Genomic DNA, 18,224 nt, shown 5'->3' with positions numbered 1-18,224 from the left:
ATAGGTAATATCATTTTGGTTACTGGTAGTTTTTTTTCTACAGATATGAATAATATTTTAAAACTGCCGTCGTCGGGATGAAGTAACATACAGTAACATATAATCTTCACACATTAAAAAATGATTCTATTTGGAGACCACATCTATTGTAGAACACACATCGATGAACACGTACCTCTACTAGTTAATACATATACAGAGGGTACATATAATTACAGAAGATAATTTTATTTATTTATTGTGTAAACATTTATATTTTGTTTTTGTGTTATTAGTTTGGTGTGCATGCATGCTTACTGCTACTACTCTTGCATTCATTCTATCCTTTTGTGGTGTTGAATCTGTTATCTCTGTATTATTTCACTATTTGTGACGTTTTCATCGTTATGTACAATTCTTTCTGCAAATATATTAGCCTATTGTATATTGTTGCACGAGCCCATTGTTTACGGTATGTTTATGATGTAGCAATAGCCACCGTACATATCGCTACGACTCGGATAACCCCATGAAATAATACCTATTGTTGCTCCACAGAGAGGATTACTTTCTGTCATAGGATAAATAACTTCTCCGCTCTCGACCCATCCTGCCCTGCACACACTGTACCCTAAACTATTCGCGAACTCTACCTGTGCCCTTGTGGCCATTACACTACCATGTCCAATACATCTCGCCTGGGCTTCTTGATACGTAAGGCTATATGGTTCGATTCCTTGCACATGTATGACTTTGTGATCAGGAAATGGATTCGGGAAAGTAAGATTCTCATCCGGGAAGGGAATATAACACATGCCAAAGAATTCTTTCATTGGGTAGTTAAACAGAATCCATCCAGGAAAGACCCAACTATCCAACTGACCACCGTGACATGCATTGCCTGCTAATCCGTGCGACAGCCACGCTGTTACGCAAAGACCAACATGCGTTGGGCTCACCGTGATCACTTCGAAAGGAGTGGCGAGTCTGCCACCAAAGATTTTACAACAAACATCAGACGCATCAGCGTTTAACTTCTCCGCGTTGTTGCCCGTAAGTCGAATTATTTGTTGACTTTCTGAAATGTAGTGCTGTCGATCTACAACTTGACTATAGTTTGCGTAGCAATAATACCCACTATAATATGTCTTACAGGGAAACACGTTACTTCGTTCATTTGGTTTCTTCAACACACATTTGTCCGTTGCCGTTTCTTCAGTGAAGGCGATCTCACCGCTGATAAGCCACCCTTCAATACAATTGTCCATTCGCGGTCCAAACGCATGATAAATATTCTCATACGTTGCCAAAGAACCTAAGTGGTCCTTACAGATACTTTGAGCCTCGTCGTAAGTAACATTGGTAGAAGTAACATGTACACCATCTGAAACAAGATTGGAGTTTGACAATGCGTGAATTTTCACATCTTCACAGACCGTTAGTAAGCCTACTGTATGTTTAATATGTATGTGTATCCCTATCAGAGCCTACAGTATGTTGTAGAAATTATAAATTGTTTTATATTATCGGGATATTGTTTATGTTTATCCAAAATATCGGCAGAAAATTATTGTATTTTAAGAACGGGAGATACAAGAAATATCGGAAGATCCTGCTATATCGGAGAGTTGGGCCTGCAAAAAAAACAGCCCCCTTCTTACTCGATAAGGCCTACATTATTTCGATTTGTGTACTTACATGTCTCGTACGTATCCAGTACCTAGTGACAAAAAGCATAACAGAGTGATAAGCAATTTATGAATAATAATGGGTTTTTTTTCTTCCAATTTTCAGTCAAAGGAAAAATAGGCTACATATATCTATAAATTGAATTCCACAAAATTACGTTTGGAAGAGTGGAAATTATCTCACCAATTACTACTGAAATACAGTGCAAATGTCACTTATGTATTATGCATGCGATATAAATATTGTGTATATCAAATTTATACTGTTTAAACAACGCAAATTAAGTTAATAGTAGCTGTAAAAAAAATCGCCTTTACTAGGGCCTAATAAATAAGAAACGAAATCACTTTGTCCCAACATGTGATAAGGCAACGAAAGAAAGTGTTATGAGAACACGTACAGGCCTACTCATCAACGAAAACTTGTTTCTCAAAAATTTAATTTTAAAAATATTTAAATACAAGGATTTTGTCCAAAAGATTGGTGTTAACTGTACATACAAATTACAAAAACGCCTATATTTCCCAATTCAATTAGCTTTGGGCGCCGGGCAAATGTTTGTTTGGCCGTTTTTACATTAGCTCAGAATTTTCTACAAAAGCGCCTGTAGGTAGGCCCTACATAACGGAATATATGTCGTTTTCTTCATTTGCCTGTAACTCATACTTATTCAGTTATATAACTTTGAAAGTCACTGTTCTAATTATATAGGCCTAAGTTTGCCAGGTTATGAACGCAAATGTTTACATTATTCTCACCTTTTCGTTGTATTCAAAGTTAGTGTCTTCTTCAAAAGATTCAATCACAAACATGTCTCGCCGTCGTCGATTGCTCAACTGACATACTTTACTCTGTTTATTATAGTTGACAGATAAACACAAGATTTTCCTAGAACATGCCAACAAACATTGAAGATGGTTGATGTTTGTCAGTTCATAACTCCAGCCTTCAAGAGCACGTTGCGAAACAACAGTATATTGCGCAGACGACGCAAATTTTAAATTAGCGAAAAGTAGAAATAATACTACAAGTATACGTTTATTCCACATTTTGACTGTTGCTCTTCTTATATATAAACTGTATGCTCTACTGTACGGTATTTTACATTGCCTGTGTGCAAATCTAACTGCACTTGTAATGAACAAATAATTCAAATATAAATATCGATTAAATAATTGTAGAGAATATACGCTTCCATATTTAATTCATTTGATATATTTTTTTTAGACGAAAGCTACATTTATTTATAACATACGAATCTGTGATTGGTAATTATAATCGATTGACAATAAAATAGGCGATTCGTTTCAAATTGTCATCGATCGTTTGCCAAAGATTGACTGATGAATTAAATCAAAATGGTTATTTATTTTTAATAACAAGAGGACTGAAACTAATTAACATTTTGGTACTTTAATTGGTGTCCAATCACACGTTTATTATTATCCTCAACATTTTGACTGATAAATATAGTATATAGACCTAAGATAAATTTGAACATTACAAAACTCAAAGAAATATATTACCATTTTTAAAGACACTTCTTTCTTTTCCAGTCTGTTTTAATTTCATAAAATATTTATAAATTAAAGGAAATGTTCTTTTTTTTATTGTTATTTTGTTTTGAAAGAAAAATAAATGTTAACTCGAACTTGAACTTGAAGACAGGATTATGTCAAGAAGTACTTTACCTAATTATAAACAAAAAATATAATAACAGTATTATTTATTGTATTGTATATCAATTTAATATACAGCATTTACATATTTTTGATATTATCTTTTATGCAGTTTATTCTTGTTTTATAGTTCAATTTAAGTTCATTTGTGTTATTTTATATTATTGATTTTCATATTATATTAAATATTGTTTTTTTTTTAATTTTTCATAAAACTTTTAAACAGCTACATTTTAGCTAATGTATTGATATCCTTCAAATCGTTTAAACTATTTTCTTAACGACAAACAAATTGAATTGTAAATAATATTAATCTTATTAATAATAACGTTACTGTTCAATCAATTTAGTTCTTATTTATTATCCCTATATAAGTAATGATACCAATTATTGCATGTAACTCGTTTTGGGCATACATTTCTAATTTAAGTAATGTAAATTATAACCTCGCTAATAGGCCTAATATATGTTGTAACATTATAAACTAGCTGCTTTGCTTTTGCCCAGCGTAGAGGCCTAAATAACGTAGCCTTTACTTGTAAAATAATTCTTACAATTTTTGTTTGAATATGCCATTTTACTGTAACTGATGTGGTCTGACTGGACGATTAATTTAATAATTAAATATTTTCTTTCATTGGAACGAATTACTTTTAATAAATATTGTAGGTTAAAAATAAGCAAATATCGAATAATATTTATGCTAAGTTCGCGCTTTGCGAGAATTGTTTACACATAAGAAGATTGATGAGGTGTGGTTAGAGTACAACGGCAAAAGGTAATTGTCAAACATGCAGACTAAAGTCTGAGAGAGGTTAACTAAATTCTTTTTAAAAATTCAGAACGGTCAATATATCAATCGCTGGCCGCTCGCTAAGGCCTATACTGTACTCGCATCCTTCTGTGCATGGCCTACGTGATTTCGCCCATTTTATCATCGGAAATATAATTCTAAGAGAGACGTAGTTGTTTATTTTTTAAGAAAATGGAGCACAGCCATTTAAAATAAACTTAATTGGAGTGTTAAGGTGACATTAACTACTTTTTAAAACGAGACAGGGATGATTGATTGATTTGTATATCATTGTATCATTGTATTGTATATCAATTTAATATACAGCATTTACATATTTTTGATATTATCTTTTATGCAGTTTATTCTTGTTTTATAGTTCAATTTAAGTTCATTTGTGTTATTTTATATTATTGATTTTCATATTATATTAAATATTGTTTTTTTTTTAATTTTTCATAAAACTTTTAAACAGCTACATTTTAGCTAATGTATTGATATCCTTCAAATCGTTTAAACTATTTTCTTAACGACAAACAAATTGAATTGTAAATAATATTAATCTTATTAATAATAACGTTACTGTTCAATCAATTTAGTTCTTATTTATTATCCCTATATAAGTAATGATACCAATTATTGCATGTAACTCGTTTTGGGCATACATTTCTAATTTAAGTAATGTAAATTATAACCTCGCTAATAGGCCTAATATATGTTGTAACATTATAAACTAGCTGCTTTGCTTTTGCCCAGCGTAGAGGCCTAAATAACGTAGCCTTTACTTGTAAAATAATTCTTACAATTTTTGTTTGAATATGCCATTTTACTGTAACTGATGTGGTCTGACTGGACGATTAATTTAATAATTAAATATTTTCTTTCATTGGAACGAATTACTTTTAATAAATATTGTAGGTTAAAAATAAGCAAATATCGAATAATATTTATGCTAAGTTCGCGCTTTGCGAGAATTGTTTACACATAAGAAGATTGATGAGGTGTGGTTAGAGTACAACAGCAAAAGGTAATTGTCAAACATGCAGACTAAAGTCTGAGAGAGGTTAACTAAATTCTTTTTAAAAATTCAGAACGGTCAATATATCAATCGCTGGCCGCTAAGGCCTATACTGTACTCGCATCCTTCTGTGCATGGCCTACGTGATTTCGCCCATTTTATCATCGGAAATATAATTCTAAGAGAGACGTAGTTGTTTATTTTTTAAGAAAATGGAGCACAGCCATTTAAAATAAACTTAATTGGAGTGTTAAGGTGACATTAACTACTTTTTAAAACGAGACAGGGATGATTTCAGACGTTTCAAATATCGGTCAAGTGCGGAAAGGTATCTAGATAGGTGCCTCAATACCAATGAACCCCTTGTTTATAATAATGTTGTTTGAGAGGTTCAAATTTATAGTTTATAAATCATCATTACAAGTGGGTTTAGTAAACGATGGGCGGTGAAAACTCAAGAAATGGGCGGTCAATACTCTATTCAAAAGGTACTCCAAACCGAAATGTTCTCAAAAGAACTCAAAATCTAACCAAGATATAGACATATTTTGACTTCGAACACAACGTACACAACATGCTGAAAGTATCTGCTGTGTTTATTGTTGTTATGATGAACATTTATGTGTGTGCTGTTGTGAAGGAAGGAAGAACGAACCAAAGTAAGTGGCAATAATCTAAAGCTCTGTCTACACTATCAAACTAGCGTGATGTGCCCACATATGGTAGTGATATGCTCAAATATGGTAGTGATATGACATCATCATTTCCATATATGGGCACATTTTTTGTCACATAAGTGTAGACATAGCATAAGGATATACTACCTTTAGACGTGTCTTTACGTTGATGCATTTAAGGATAAATAAATAACTATAAAAAAAACAGATTCTAAGTTCCCACCTTCCCCTTTGTCTTTTGCTGTTGTCCCCTTAAATTGGTTGAATCAACCATTTGGCAAGAGTCCACACCCACAATGGGGATTGGCCGCAATGTTGAACATATTTTCCCCTTGTATCATCGCGGGAAGGTGTAAATAGGGGTGTCCCATGGATAAGGGTGTCCCAAAGAAGGATTCGGCTGTATTTTTTATTTTATTTTCCATTATTAGCTCTTGACTTCATCGGAGCAAATAGAACACTAATTTTCGTTTCGCCGCCAATTTTTCTGAAGACGACAACATCACAAGAAGTGCGTCTGAGATGTGTTCCGATTTCAATGTAAGTGCTTTCACTTAGTAAACTAACAGTAATTACAAACTATTTGCCCAAATGCAGGATTATACAAAAACAAAATCTATAAATTAATAAAATACTTAAAAACGTAAGCTTTCTAACAATGCCGGAAATTCCAACCAAATAATGTAAAAAACCGATCAAGCCACTTGAAAAGTACGTTTTACGGATGTATCTTTTGAAAAAGGAAGACGGGACAAAACACGGTGTACTGTATTACAATATGCAAACTATCACTTCAATTCATTGAGCGTTTAAATGTTGGAAAAATATTTTTTTAAACCATGCATTACGGTATGTATATTACCCGTATGATCGATGAACAGTAAAAAAACAACAAACAAACCATATTGACAGATAGACATTTTTATGTATAAGAAAGGGTATTTTGTTAATTAACTACAATGCATTTGTTTTTTAAAGGGACTTCAACGTAACATGGCTTCGACTAAATGGTATCTTGGCAACAAACCGTAGTACTATCAGTGACCTAGGTCAAGTTTTAACAATTACGCATGTTACCGTCACAGATACGGGTGAATACCGGTGTGTGGTGACAAACGGGACGATACAGGAAGAACGAACTGTTTCTCTACACGTCGAGGGTGAGTAAGCCTAAATAATCTCCATACATGACAACAAACATAATTATCGTCTGGACAGTTACGGTGTAAGCGCGCGCGTTTGGAAACAAATACGAAGAACCTATTATTTTCATCATGAATAAGGCTATAGGCTGCATTTTTGGATAAAATTATGTCAAGAAATCGAAATTGTTATCTTTGTATCATGGTTTCTTAGTACAAATTAGGCCTTATGTATCATTTACTTTTAATGTTTCGTAGTACTGTACATAGTATACTACTACTAATATTTAGCTATTGATTGCATGGATCTTACCAAGCAAATGTCTGTAGTAGGGTTATTACACAAAAAAACCGACAAAAACTACTAGATTCACAAACTAGACCTAGTTTAAATAATAGGAATAGACCTATACATTTTCAATTCAATTTATTCTGGATTTTACAATACAAACAATAACACATACATCACACATGCTAGACCCGGGGGACTCCTACAGCAAACTCAATCGCTTTCGATGGGACGTTCCAGCCAGCAGTGACACACGTCCATTACACATTTATAAAATAAATAAAATTAATTTATGCATACATATTACAATAGTCTTCTGAGCAGTTTCTGTTGGCTATGTAACGCCTACTACTTGTGACTCTTTCACAGCATCTCCTTTTTGGACAACCAAGATAGCTGACATCATACTAAGTCCAGGAGAATCTGGTTCGATCACGTGCTTGGCAGGCGGCTTACCAGAACCAGACATTACATGGTCCACTGATAATAACCAAAGACCGACACCATCATTTAACGGTATGTTAATTTTATTTTTATTTTTTTATTTAACAACATATTTATACAGGATAATACACAATTAATTAGTAGTATATTATTAGGAAAGACATTGTGGGCGGTTAAAATTCGTATCAAAGACGGCACTTGAAAACTATGTCACCAAAATGTACATGGCTGAATAATTGAAAGTTTGGGAATAAATGATTTGATAATAGTAGGCCTAATAATAATAAATGAAAACTTATATAGCGCCAGTATCCCCCACCCATGTGAAGCCCCAACAGTTGAGTAGGTGGTAAACGGAAAGACCACGATACGAATGGTTTTTGTCGTGTCGGTACAGAGAACTTGGTAAATAAGAATAAAACATAAAACGGTCAAGGAATAGGCCTATGATATGGAACAGGTCTATTTAGATATGGAAGAGACACGTTTGAGATCGGGCAGTTTACATTTATTACCTGTTTCCATAACATAATATTCCACATTTTTACATCGAGACACAATTATTAGTCAACATAATTACGTTTAGGCTACACCAAGTGTGGAATAAATACGGACGCACAACGCAATGACGTAAGCGCGCCGTAATTTGACCGACACGATGGATCATCCGAACTGTCGTTTGCATAAATTGGTCAATTCGTCCGATTTGCACTGCGTCTAATAAGTTGAAATAAATCTTAAGCATATGTCTAAGTTAGTAGTTTTAATAGTCTAGGCTTTTTATTAAGCCTAGACCTAAACAATAATGCATCTACGACGCCTAATGATTGGCAAACGTATCGAGAGACTTGGCTAGGCCGTAGTCTCAAGTAGGTTGGCCGAGCTCAGGCCTGCCGGCTTTAGGCTAGAGCCGGCCAGGCCTGACAGCCCGTAACAAACTAAGTAGTAGGCTAACCTGTAGGCTACTCTCCTTGGCCTAGCCTAGATAAAGATTGTATATAATTGTATTGACGTTTAGTATTACGCTAGCTAAGCCTATACTATCCACATCGTAAAATTAGACAAATTAATTCTATTGTTGTTAATTACTTACGGGTTTCTAACTTGCTTCCACGTTTGTCCCATAATTCCGTGTGTCCGATCGTCTGCTCAAATATTATAATAAGCCGCACTACGTATGATAGATGTATCTGATTGGTCAGTAGTTCCATGGTAACATAAACATTATGCATGCGAATGCGCATGCCCATTCAAGTTACAAACTAAAATATTTATTTCAGGAATTACTGAAGAAAGGATATTCGCACATGGAAACCAGTTGCGTATACGAAATGCGCAGAAGGAAGATGCAGGGATCGTCACGTGCATGGCTAAAAACATACACGGAAGTATTTGGACCCAAGCATACATCATTGTTGTTGGTATGTAGGAATTCCTAGTAAAATATGAGGGTAGAATATGTCGTATTGTTTTAAAGCTCTGTCTACACTATCAAACTAATTTGACCAAAAAGTGTGATGTGCCCAAATATGGTAGTCTACTAACGTCCATATATGGGCACACATCACCGTTGATAGTGTAGACAGAGCTTTATATACATTATATTGATCAATGCAACGGAGAATTGTATTATTATTATTGTGTGTCTATTTATACTTTTATTTCAGGATTGACCCCAACACTTCGTAACCCTATGACAGATATTCAAACTACAGAAGGGCAGAAAACAAACTTTGTATGTGACGTCATAGGAGCGCCAAAGCCTCGTTTTTCATGGTTCTTCAACAGTATTACTGTATGTATCCAAACACAAACGAATCAAACACTCACCGACACATCATCTTCACCCCTCATCAACCCTCATCACAAACATATTGTAGAGATTTAAGCAGAAACATCTTTAGGACACCCCTATAAAAGGGACACTTCCCCGTGGGTATTTTAATACTGCAACATGGTGAGGCGACTCCCATTACGGGTAGGCCTACACCTCTATTATTAAAGAGACAATTGGTTCCCGAAGATGTCCACTTATAAATTTGCTAATTAAATATCTTATATCTTGTTATCCCACCATTAATTAATTAATTAATCATACCATTTACCTTTAACAGATCAATTCGAGTCAAAGACATACCATATATGGAAACAAGTTAACTATATTTGGTGTTACAGTATCCGATAGTGGGGTATACACCTGTTTGGCAACCAGTAGTTCGGGTGAACTAACTACCAAAGCTTCACTTATAGTAAGAGGTACGGATGAAGACGTTCTTTAGCCTTCGTCCCTCAAAATGTATACACTCACTCGCATGAGCAAAGACATTTTGCCATATTTACAGTAATTCCTAAGCGGCAATTACAAATGAATGGTTAAAAATATTATATTAAAAGGCCAATTTACAAAGACGAGCCGCCGGTAACGGCGAGGGTAAACGGTAAGCGGAAAACTATTTACACAAAACGCGGAGCGGGCGAGCGGTGGGATAAATACATATTTTACGTGGAACAAGCTCCGCGCGTCTTTGTAAATTGACCTTTACGCTATAATAATAATGCATGTAGATAAATGTAATAAAGAAAGAATACAGTTCTGTGTACGACAGTGTAGTCATAATGATTTGACGCAACGCAATGACGTAGGCCGCGCGCAACGCCAGTGAACTGACCAATCACAAGCGACAGTTTGGATTATATGGAAACATTAAGCTTTGCCATTTTTTCTCCAGAACCAACGATTGTGTCGGCAACACCGAAAGTTGTTCTAACTAATGTTGGAAAATCCGTTGTATTTCGTTGTGTTGTGACGTCAAGCAACATTCGTATGGTTGAGGATGTGAATTGGTATCACAATGGTAGCAAGATAAGCAGCTACGAATGCAACCAGAACAGATTCAAGGTAGACTTTTAAACTTGTTGTCATTTTTTAGTCCGTTTATATGTATCTTTTAAACAGATCTGATGACAACCGACATTTCTTTGTTTTTTACGAAGACAAATAAAGTTTCTGGTATATTGTATTAGATATTTTGAAATAGATTGATCGATTACTTCACAATTTGAATGAATGATTATTGATTAGTTCGATTGATTGATTATTTTGATCGGTTGATCTATTAGTAATGATGCCGAATTGAATCGATTAATGATTGGCTTAGTGACAGATTTGCGCATTTTATTTTTCCTTTTACTTAAGAACGAAAATGATAATTCACTGATAATCATGCGAATGCAACAATCGTACGAGGGACGTTATACATGCATTGCGAATACAGAATTTGACCAGGCCCAAGACGAAGTTGTAATACACGTCAAAAGTAAGGTTTTGGGTTTTACATTACAGGGAACATTTTGGCTTATAGTACATCACAGGAAACATTATCACATTTTAATGTTCCTCCCACTATCAAGGGGCTACATCCAATCGATATTCAGGGCACTCTGTTGGGCCCTGAAGGTGTCCCTTTAATGTGAGTTCTACTGTACTGATAACCATTTAAAAAAACGTTCATCTGGTCTTAATGTAGTAATAAGAAGTCTAACTGTTAACTTGACCAAACTGACACGTCTAAGCTTTACACTGGTTTATACTTTACTATATCTTATGATAACAATTATAGTGGTGTAGTTTTGTATTTTTAGGTGTCAGTGGGTTTCCTGCTGCTGTAGTGTTAATTATCAATGGTATTGTAATTACTGTAGTCGAATTGTTTTGACATGTTGACCTACATCGACTTTTTATTGTAATTGTTGTTTACTATATCATGTTTTTTTTGTATATTTCTTATGGATGCACCTTCCATTTGGTCGAGTGCCACTGTTGTAAAAGTGTAAACTCCAAATAAATTATTATAAATTAATATTATTATTATAGATTATGATAACGAAATTGTTTAATATTTATTATTAGCACACCCGGATGCGCCACGAAATGTACGAATTACTCAACTGGACAACTTTGAGGTAGAACTGACATGGGACCCGGGCTTTGACGGGAATTCTCCGACGTCATACTTTTTTATCCAGTACCTTCTGAGCAAACCGTACAATTGGGCGATCAAAACGTTGATAAGTCCAAACTACACAAACACTGTGATTCAGTTGGAACCCTGGAAAAACTATAAATTCCGAGTGGTACAAGTCAACAGCATTGGCATGTCACCGCCGAGTGTGGAAACAGAGATGATACAGACAGCGTCAACGAGGCCTACCAGGAACCCAGATAATGTTGAAGCTACCCTCGACGATGACGGTGACATATTGATTACATGGGAGGTAAGTCTACCAACATTATGTACACTCTACTTAAAATTAGATATTGTTCACACTTTCTTTGAATCATGCTTTACTTATTTCTCCATTGTATAGGGATCATCAGTATTCTACTGCAGTTGCTGCAGTAACTACATTTTCTGCACTGTTTTTGTTTAAATGTAGAAGGCAGTCACTAGAATAAATGTGTAAGATTACCAAAAAAAATGATTTGGTTATTTAGATTTTTAGCCTAATATCATCTTTCCATCTTTTTTAAAATCCGAAGATAATAAAGGATGGAATTAATGGTCCGGGATTTTATTATCTTGTGAGCTGGAAAGGAAGCAAGGAATTGGAATGGGAAAGTGACCAGATCCCGGACTCCACGATTGGTACAAAGCGTGTACGTCCAGCTAGCGTCTTTGAAACATACGACGTTAAAATACAGTCACATAATACGATGGGTAGCGGACCAGAACCAACAGTTTACACGACTCGCACAGCTTAGATAATCTAGGGGTGGCGATATTAGCGTATACCTACCTCGTACACCTTTGTGTACTTAATATTCTATATTCTTGTTTTTAAGATTATATCAATAGTATTATCATTATTATATAGCATTTTATAACTTTGATTTGTAATTAAGAATTTCCAGGACATCTGGAACATAGCTATTTCGCTAAAAAAATTGTCAAATTATTTAGAATCTATTAAAGATAATGTTGAATTTCATATAAATTTTAACATTTTTACAAAAATAAATAATCTTAAAAATCAGCGTTTAATACTCTTTTGTTTATTTACCTTAAAAACTATGTTCATATAATGCAATGTCAACAAATGTAATGCCCATATATAGACATGCCCAGCATTTTTTTAAACATAAATTATTGAAATAGAGTGACCATGGTCATACTCTGTCCAAATATAGACTGATTTGACATGCACAGTCAAGTATGATGCATTTATGACAATTTTAAGAAATACTTTATGAGAAAATTTTGATTGATTGTTTGTGTGAAGAAAGCTACTAGAAAACATACTAGTATTTTATGAACAAACATGTTATATTTCGATGATTTATTTTCATTGCATCCAATGATAATAATTCTGAAGTTGGTTTTTTTCTTAATAAAGAAAATACTAAACCAAACAAATATATTTAGTTAGTTTAATAAAAGTTATGCTTTTTTTTTTGCTGTTTCATGATAATTTTAATGGCAACGATGCTGGCAAGGTTTTAAACATTTTTTAAACTTTTTTTATCAATTTTTTTTAAATACTTTCTTCTACAAACTACATGAAACATGCAGCTATACTTTTAAAAATATAATTTTCAACACAAAACTGAAATGACAAATAATAGCTTTTGAAAGTATTTTTCTTTTTGTTTTTCTAAAAAAAAAAAGTACAAATAATTAATTCTTTGACCTTTGAAAAATAATTTTATAATTCATCTTCCTTTAAAACCACAGATGTGCAACCTAAACGTTTTTGACGGTTTTGACATGATTTATCTGATGTAACAAACATTATTCTAATTTTGACGCACACTTTGCTGTTTCAACATACTCCGTACAAGTTTTAAAAATAACTGAAGATAAAAGTTTCAACAATTGGCAATGTAATAAAAAGTTGTTGCTATCGTTATACAATAATCACCTAGAAAAACTTTGTTCCATTTCTCGGTGAGCGGTACTGCGAACATGGTTGAGCACTTCTCTCGGGGAGTATAATATGGTATCACAATATTCACACGATACTGGTACATTAAAGGGAATTGTTGATCTGCAAAAAATAAAATAATAATATTATAATGGCGTCATTCTGATCTAAAAATAGATACAAACTATAGGTACAATGTACACAAAATACTCGTGTGCACTCTAAAGAACCTAGTACATCTTTTGAGATGAGTAGGGGGTTACCCCGGTGTACTAGTTCACACAGCTAGTAGGATTTATAGTAGGCCTCATAGTAGGTATGTTGAAAGCAGCAACTAGCTGGGTGAACATAAACACATGCTACTGCCAGAGTGCATTCCCTTACCTGCTTGAAAGCATTCCCTTACCTGCTTGAAAGCATTCCCTTACCTGCTTGAAAGCATTCCCTTACCCGCTTGAAAGCATTCCCTTACCTGCTTGAAAGCATTCCCTTACCTGCTTGAAAGCATTCCCTTACCTGCTTGAAAGCATCCCCTTACCTGCTTGAAAGCATTCCCTTACCTGCTTGAAAGCATTCCCTTACCTGCTTGAAAGCATTCCCTTACCTGCTTGAAAGCATTCCCTTACCTGCTTGAAAGCATTCCCTTACCTGCTTGAAAGCATTCCCTTACCTGCTTGAAAGCATTCCCTTACCTGCTTGAAAGCATTCCCTTACCTGCTTGAAAGCATTCCCTTACCTGCTTGAAAGCATTCCCTTACCTGCTTGAAAGCATCCCCTTACCTGCTTGAAAGCATCCCCTTACCTGCTTGAAAGCATTCCCTTACCTGCTTGAAAGCATTCCCTTACCTGCTTGAAAGCATTCCCTTACCTGCTTGAAAGCATTCCCTTACCTGCTTGAAAGCATTCCCTTACCTGCTTGAAAGCATTCCCTTACCTGCTTGAAAGCATTCCCTTACCTGCTTGAAAGCATTCCCTTACCTGCTTGAAAGCATTCCCTTACCTGCTTGAAAGCATTCCCTTACCTGCTTGAAAGCATTCCCTTACCTGCTTGAAAGCATTCCCTTACCTGCTTGAAAGCATTCCCTTACCTGCTTGAAAGCATTCCCTTACCTGCTTGAAAGCATTCCCTTACCTGCTTGAAAGCATTCCCTTACCTGCTTGCTAGTTTGTGCAGTTCCTCCATATGCCTTCTTTTCCGTTGTAGGTTTTCCATTGCTTCTTCCTCCTCTATCTCATCTGATACAATCACACTGTTGTGGAACTCGTATAATTTTGGGTAATCATCAAGTTCATTGTCTGAACTTGTAGGACCTTCCCACCATAGCACATCATCTGGATGGATCTGGAAAGGTAATAGTTAACCAATATAAGAATAACTAGCGGCTGAGCAGTTAAGACAATTGAACTATAATCCACAGCCTTATGGCAAGGGCTCGAGGCTCAGTAGATTCAGATATGGACTATAAGCAGTATTTCCAGTGTACACAAAATGCTTGTGTGTACTTTCGAGAAAAGTAGGGGGCTTATCCCGGTGTGCTGGCTTCTACAGCCACTGTCGTGGACAGATGAGAGTGCTAGAAAATCTATTTGTCTATTTATTAGTGTAAGAAACTGACCAATGTATGTTTAGTTTAGATATAATGAATTTAGGTGGTATGTTACTGTTTAATACCATATCAACATTGAATTAATGGACATTTTTTAAGGTAATGATGGTCTCAGAACTGATGCCCTCGGCTAACTGTTATGAAATGAAATAACACAATTGTTTCTTTACCTGATTCCAATGATGTGCTCTGGCAAAGTACTTAACTTTGATAAGTTCCCTTCTTTTCAGAATTAAACTTGAAATAAAAAACAAGATAATTATATTTTAAAGATTGAATTTATACAGTAAAGTAAACAGTAGAGTAAACTTTCTTTTTTTTTACTTTTTACAAATAAACAACACAAGTTGTATGCTTCACTTAAAATAAAGGACATTACACTGAATTTAATCAAGTTTAACAGTAAACTAAAATACAGAATACACTTGATAAGGTTGAAACAAGAACTATCCTTACTCAAGAAGTTTTTCTCTGGCACTTTCCTGAATTTTGGTAACAGCGGATGGACCCCACTGTATGATGGCATCTGGAGAGCCTATGGCCAAATTGATGGCAAGACGAAGACCGTTTACCTACAAATATAAGACACTTGGTAACATGTAATGGTTCAAGTCAGGAATACAGTCAGAATTTGCAATTTAAAAGAACAGAAATAGATTATTACAACAAAAACGGTGGTCAACAAACCAAACAACTGAGGGGATGGTTAGCAATATATTAGTTGAGGTCTCTAATTGGAGTGGTTCTAATTAAAGTTGGAGTGTTCTTTAATTGGACTGACATTTTAATGATATATAAAATATTAAAGTTTATTCATTCATTAAAATAAAAACATACAGTTGGTTAAAATATAGTAATTGATAAAAAGATACATTTAAGTGAGAGAATACCTTTGTGATATCATCCATGGTAACCTTGACATCAAACGGAATTTCAATATCATGATCAGGAAGTATTGGTTCATTCTCGATGTCATCCCACCCAAGTCCGCACAAAACACCCGTCATATGAGTTTTTTTTTTATCCATCCTAAAGAAAATGGAATATTTAATGGCATAGTTTAAAATAGCAAAACAACATATTGTAGAATTCTTTTACTTATGTTGTAATTTATTCTGACTAGTACAGTATATCTTAGGCGTGATCTACAGATTATTCCTTATGGCAAGCAGCCACGTTTCAGAAAGGCGGTTTGGAAGCTGGCCGTTTGAGGCTGTTTATTCTGTTTGGTAATTGACTCCTCCCCTTTGTATGGTTGACTGATCGCCACTAATAAACACATTAAAAATACAAATACCAGTGATAATACAATACAAATAATTATGCAATTTAAATACCTGAGCTCAATGGTTGGTGCAAATAAAATGCAAGCAAGCGACGGGAGTCCTTTAATATCCGGCATCAAGGTTGTATTGCGTGCTATTAGGGCCGAACCAGAGTTGTTAAGGCCTACGTTAGCGGCAACCATCATCTTCTGATATGTGGTTTGAGGTTCGTTGTCCAAGGTTACGGAGTTGACGCTGTCCCTCTCTATACGTATGGACCTGTATATTTATTGATTTAATGATATGAAGTTTTTTTATATAACAATAAAGCTCTGTCTACACTATCAAACTAATGTGACAAAAAAATCACTACTATATTGGGTCATATCACTACCATATAATGGGCACATCACACTTTTTTTGTCAAACTAGTTTGATAGTTTAGACATAGCTTTAGGCAAAGTAAAGTTGTTGTATGCCATCCCATGTATACAATAAATTACATAAAATGATATTATATTCTTCATCACAAAGATAGTTAGAAACCAGAAAGGGAAGAATTACGAACCTCATGCTGCCTATAGTTGTAACACCTGTGAAGCTCACTTCTAATGCACTGTAAGGCCCAAGAAGATTTACCTAAAAATGAAAAATCTTTTTGTGACAACCTTATACCATTTTGCTAATGGTTAAGTGGAGAGATTGTGGCAACATCGTAACATTTTGCTGTTGGTTCTCCATAAAAGTGGAGAGATTGTGGCAACATCGTAACATTTTGCTGTTGGTTCTCCATAAAAGTGGAGAGATTGTGGCAACATCGTAACATTTTGCTGGTGGCTCTCCATAAAAGTGGACAGATTGTGGAAACATCGTAACATTTTGCTGATGGATTTTTCCTTCATAAAATAGGAGAGATTTTGGCAACATTGTGACATTTTTCTGGTGTTTCTCCTCCATAAAAGAAGAAAGATTTTCGCAACGTGCTATTTTTCCTAATATTTGACACACTAACACTTACCTTTCCACGTTTGATAAACTTATTGGGATCTTGTAGATCTGGTGCCTTGGGAGATTTATCATAGTTCTCTTTCAGATGATAGTGAGCTGCCTGTTCCAACCGTTGTTGATGGTTGATCTGTAATTCACAATTAAACAACAATTATTAAAGTGTGATATTCACATGTTCTTGCCTTTTCATCATTTGAATTTAAATCATCTAGCATAGAGACATTCACAACAGAAAAGTAATATTGAACGGTTCTATTGAACTGCCTATTTAAATAACCTAGCATAGAGACATTCACAACAGAAAAGTAATATTGAACAGTTCTATTCAACAGCCTATTTAAATAACCTAGCATAGAGACATTCACAACAGAAAAATAATATTGAACAGTTCTATTCAACAGCCTATTTAAATAACCGAGCATGATAAATTCACAACAGAAAAGTAATATTGAATGGTTCTATTCAACAGTCCATATGCAAATGAGTTACAATGTCTGTGTCATGTGACACGTACCTTTGATGCAAGTGGTTCTTCAGTCTTTTCAACTAACTCTTCTCTAAAAAGTAGGTCATTGATGTTGATCTCATCCATGCCTACACATGCAACCAGTTCAATCCGTAATACACCCCCTACGACAGAAAACACCTGCAAATAAAGAAAAGAAGAGTTTAATATAGTATATTTAATATTAACATATACATTTCATTGCAT

The 18,224-nt window shown here is 34.7% G+C and overlaps 2 protein-coding genes across 3 annotated transcripts in view; one reads left to right on the top strand and one right to left on the bottom strand.

The window, feature by feature from the left end:
- The window catches only part of LOC144851927 (ATP-dependent RNA helicase TDRD9-like), an 88,498-nt gene that overhangs the window by 57,963 nt on the left and 12,311 nt on the right, over window positions 1-18,224 (bottom strand). The window contains exons 29-37 of one of the 2 annotated variants that reach the window (XR_013614243.1): window positions 18,027-18,158; window positions 17,523-17,639; window positions 17,073-17,143; window positions 16,577-16,783; window positions 16,130-16,268; window positions 15,696-15,811; window positions 15,410-15,476; window positions 14,787-14,974; window positions 13,467-13,755 (exon numbers count right to left, since the gene is read on the bottom strand). Coding sequence is in view for 1 of the 2 variants with exons in the window: in XM_078709590.1 (XP_078565716.1) it covers window positions 13,626-13,755; window positions 14,787-14,974; window positions 15,410-15,476; window positions 15,696-15,811; window positions 16,130-16,268; window positions 16,577-16,783; window positions 17,073-17,143; window positions 17,523-17,639; window positions 18,027-18,158 (1,167 nt within the window). In the remaining variant the exon portion in view is untranslated. Of the gene's footprint in view, window positions 1-12,767; window positions 13,756-14,786; window positions 14,975-15,409; window positions 15,477-15,695; window positions 15,812-16,129; window positions 16,269-16,576; window positions 16,784-17,072; window positions 17,144-17,522; window positions 17,640-18,026; window positions 18,159-18,224 lie in introns of those variants that run through there. The other variant, XM_078709590.1, reaches the window with a different exon arrangement.
- Window positions 5,660-12,745, top strand: LOC144851931 (neuronal cell adhesion molecule-like). Its single transcript, XM_078709597.1, has 11 exons — window positions 5,660-5,817; window positions 6,267-6,375; window positions 6,814-6,995; window positions 7,636-7,782; window positions 8,991-9,131; window positions 9,378-9,505; window positions 9,825-9,966; window positions 10,440-10,609; window positions 10,907-11,027; window positions 11,621-11,985; window positions 12,251-12,745. Exons 1-11 carry the CDS (start codon window positions 5,733-5,735, stop codon window positions 12,470-12,472), a joined length of 1,812 nt encoding a protein of 603 aa, XP_078565723.1. The 5' UTR covers window positions 5,660-5,732; the 3' UTR covers window positions 12,473-12,745.

The sequence above is a fragment of the Antedon bifida genome, chromosome 9 (assembly GCF_963402885.1).
Source record: "Antedon bifida chromosome 9, ecAntBifi1.1, whole genome shotgun sequence".
NCBI classification, from domain to species: Eukaryota; Metazoa; Echinodermata; class Crinoidea; order Comatulida; family Antedonidae; genus Antedon; species Antedon bifida.
Note: the sequence above shows the minus strand (reverse complement) of the source record. Positions and strands in the feature narration are given on the sequence as shown.

What these genes read in the sequence shown, in the direction of transcription:
- LOC144851931 (XM_078709597.1), top strand. Translation starts at nt 5,733, where the DNA reads ATGCTGAAAGTATCTGCTGTGTTTATTGTTGTTATGATGAACATTTAT. An exon ending in AGATGTGTTCCGATTTCAAT is followed by an intron (nt 6,376 to 6,813) that starts GTAAGTGCTTTC and finishes TGTTTTTTAAAG; the next exon opens with GGACTTCAACGTAACATGGC. An exon ending in ACATATTGATTACATGGGAG is followed by an intron (nt 11,986 to 12,250) that starts GTAAGTCTACCA and finishes TAAAATCCGAAG; the next exon opens with ATAATAAAGGATGGAATTAA.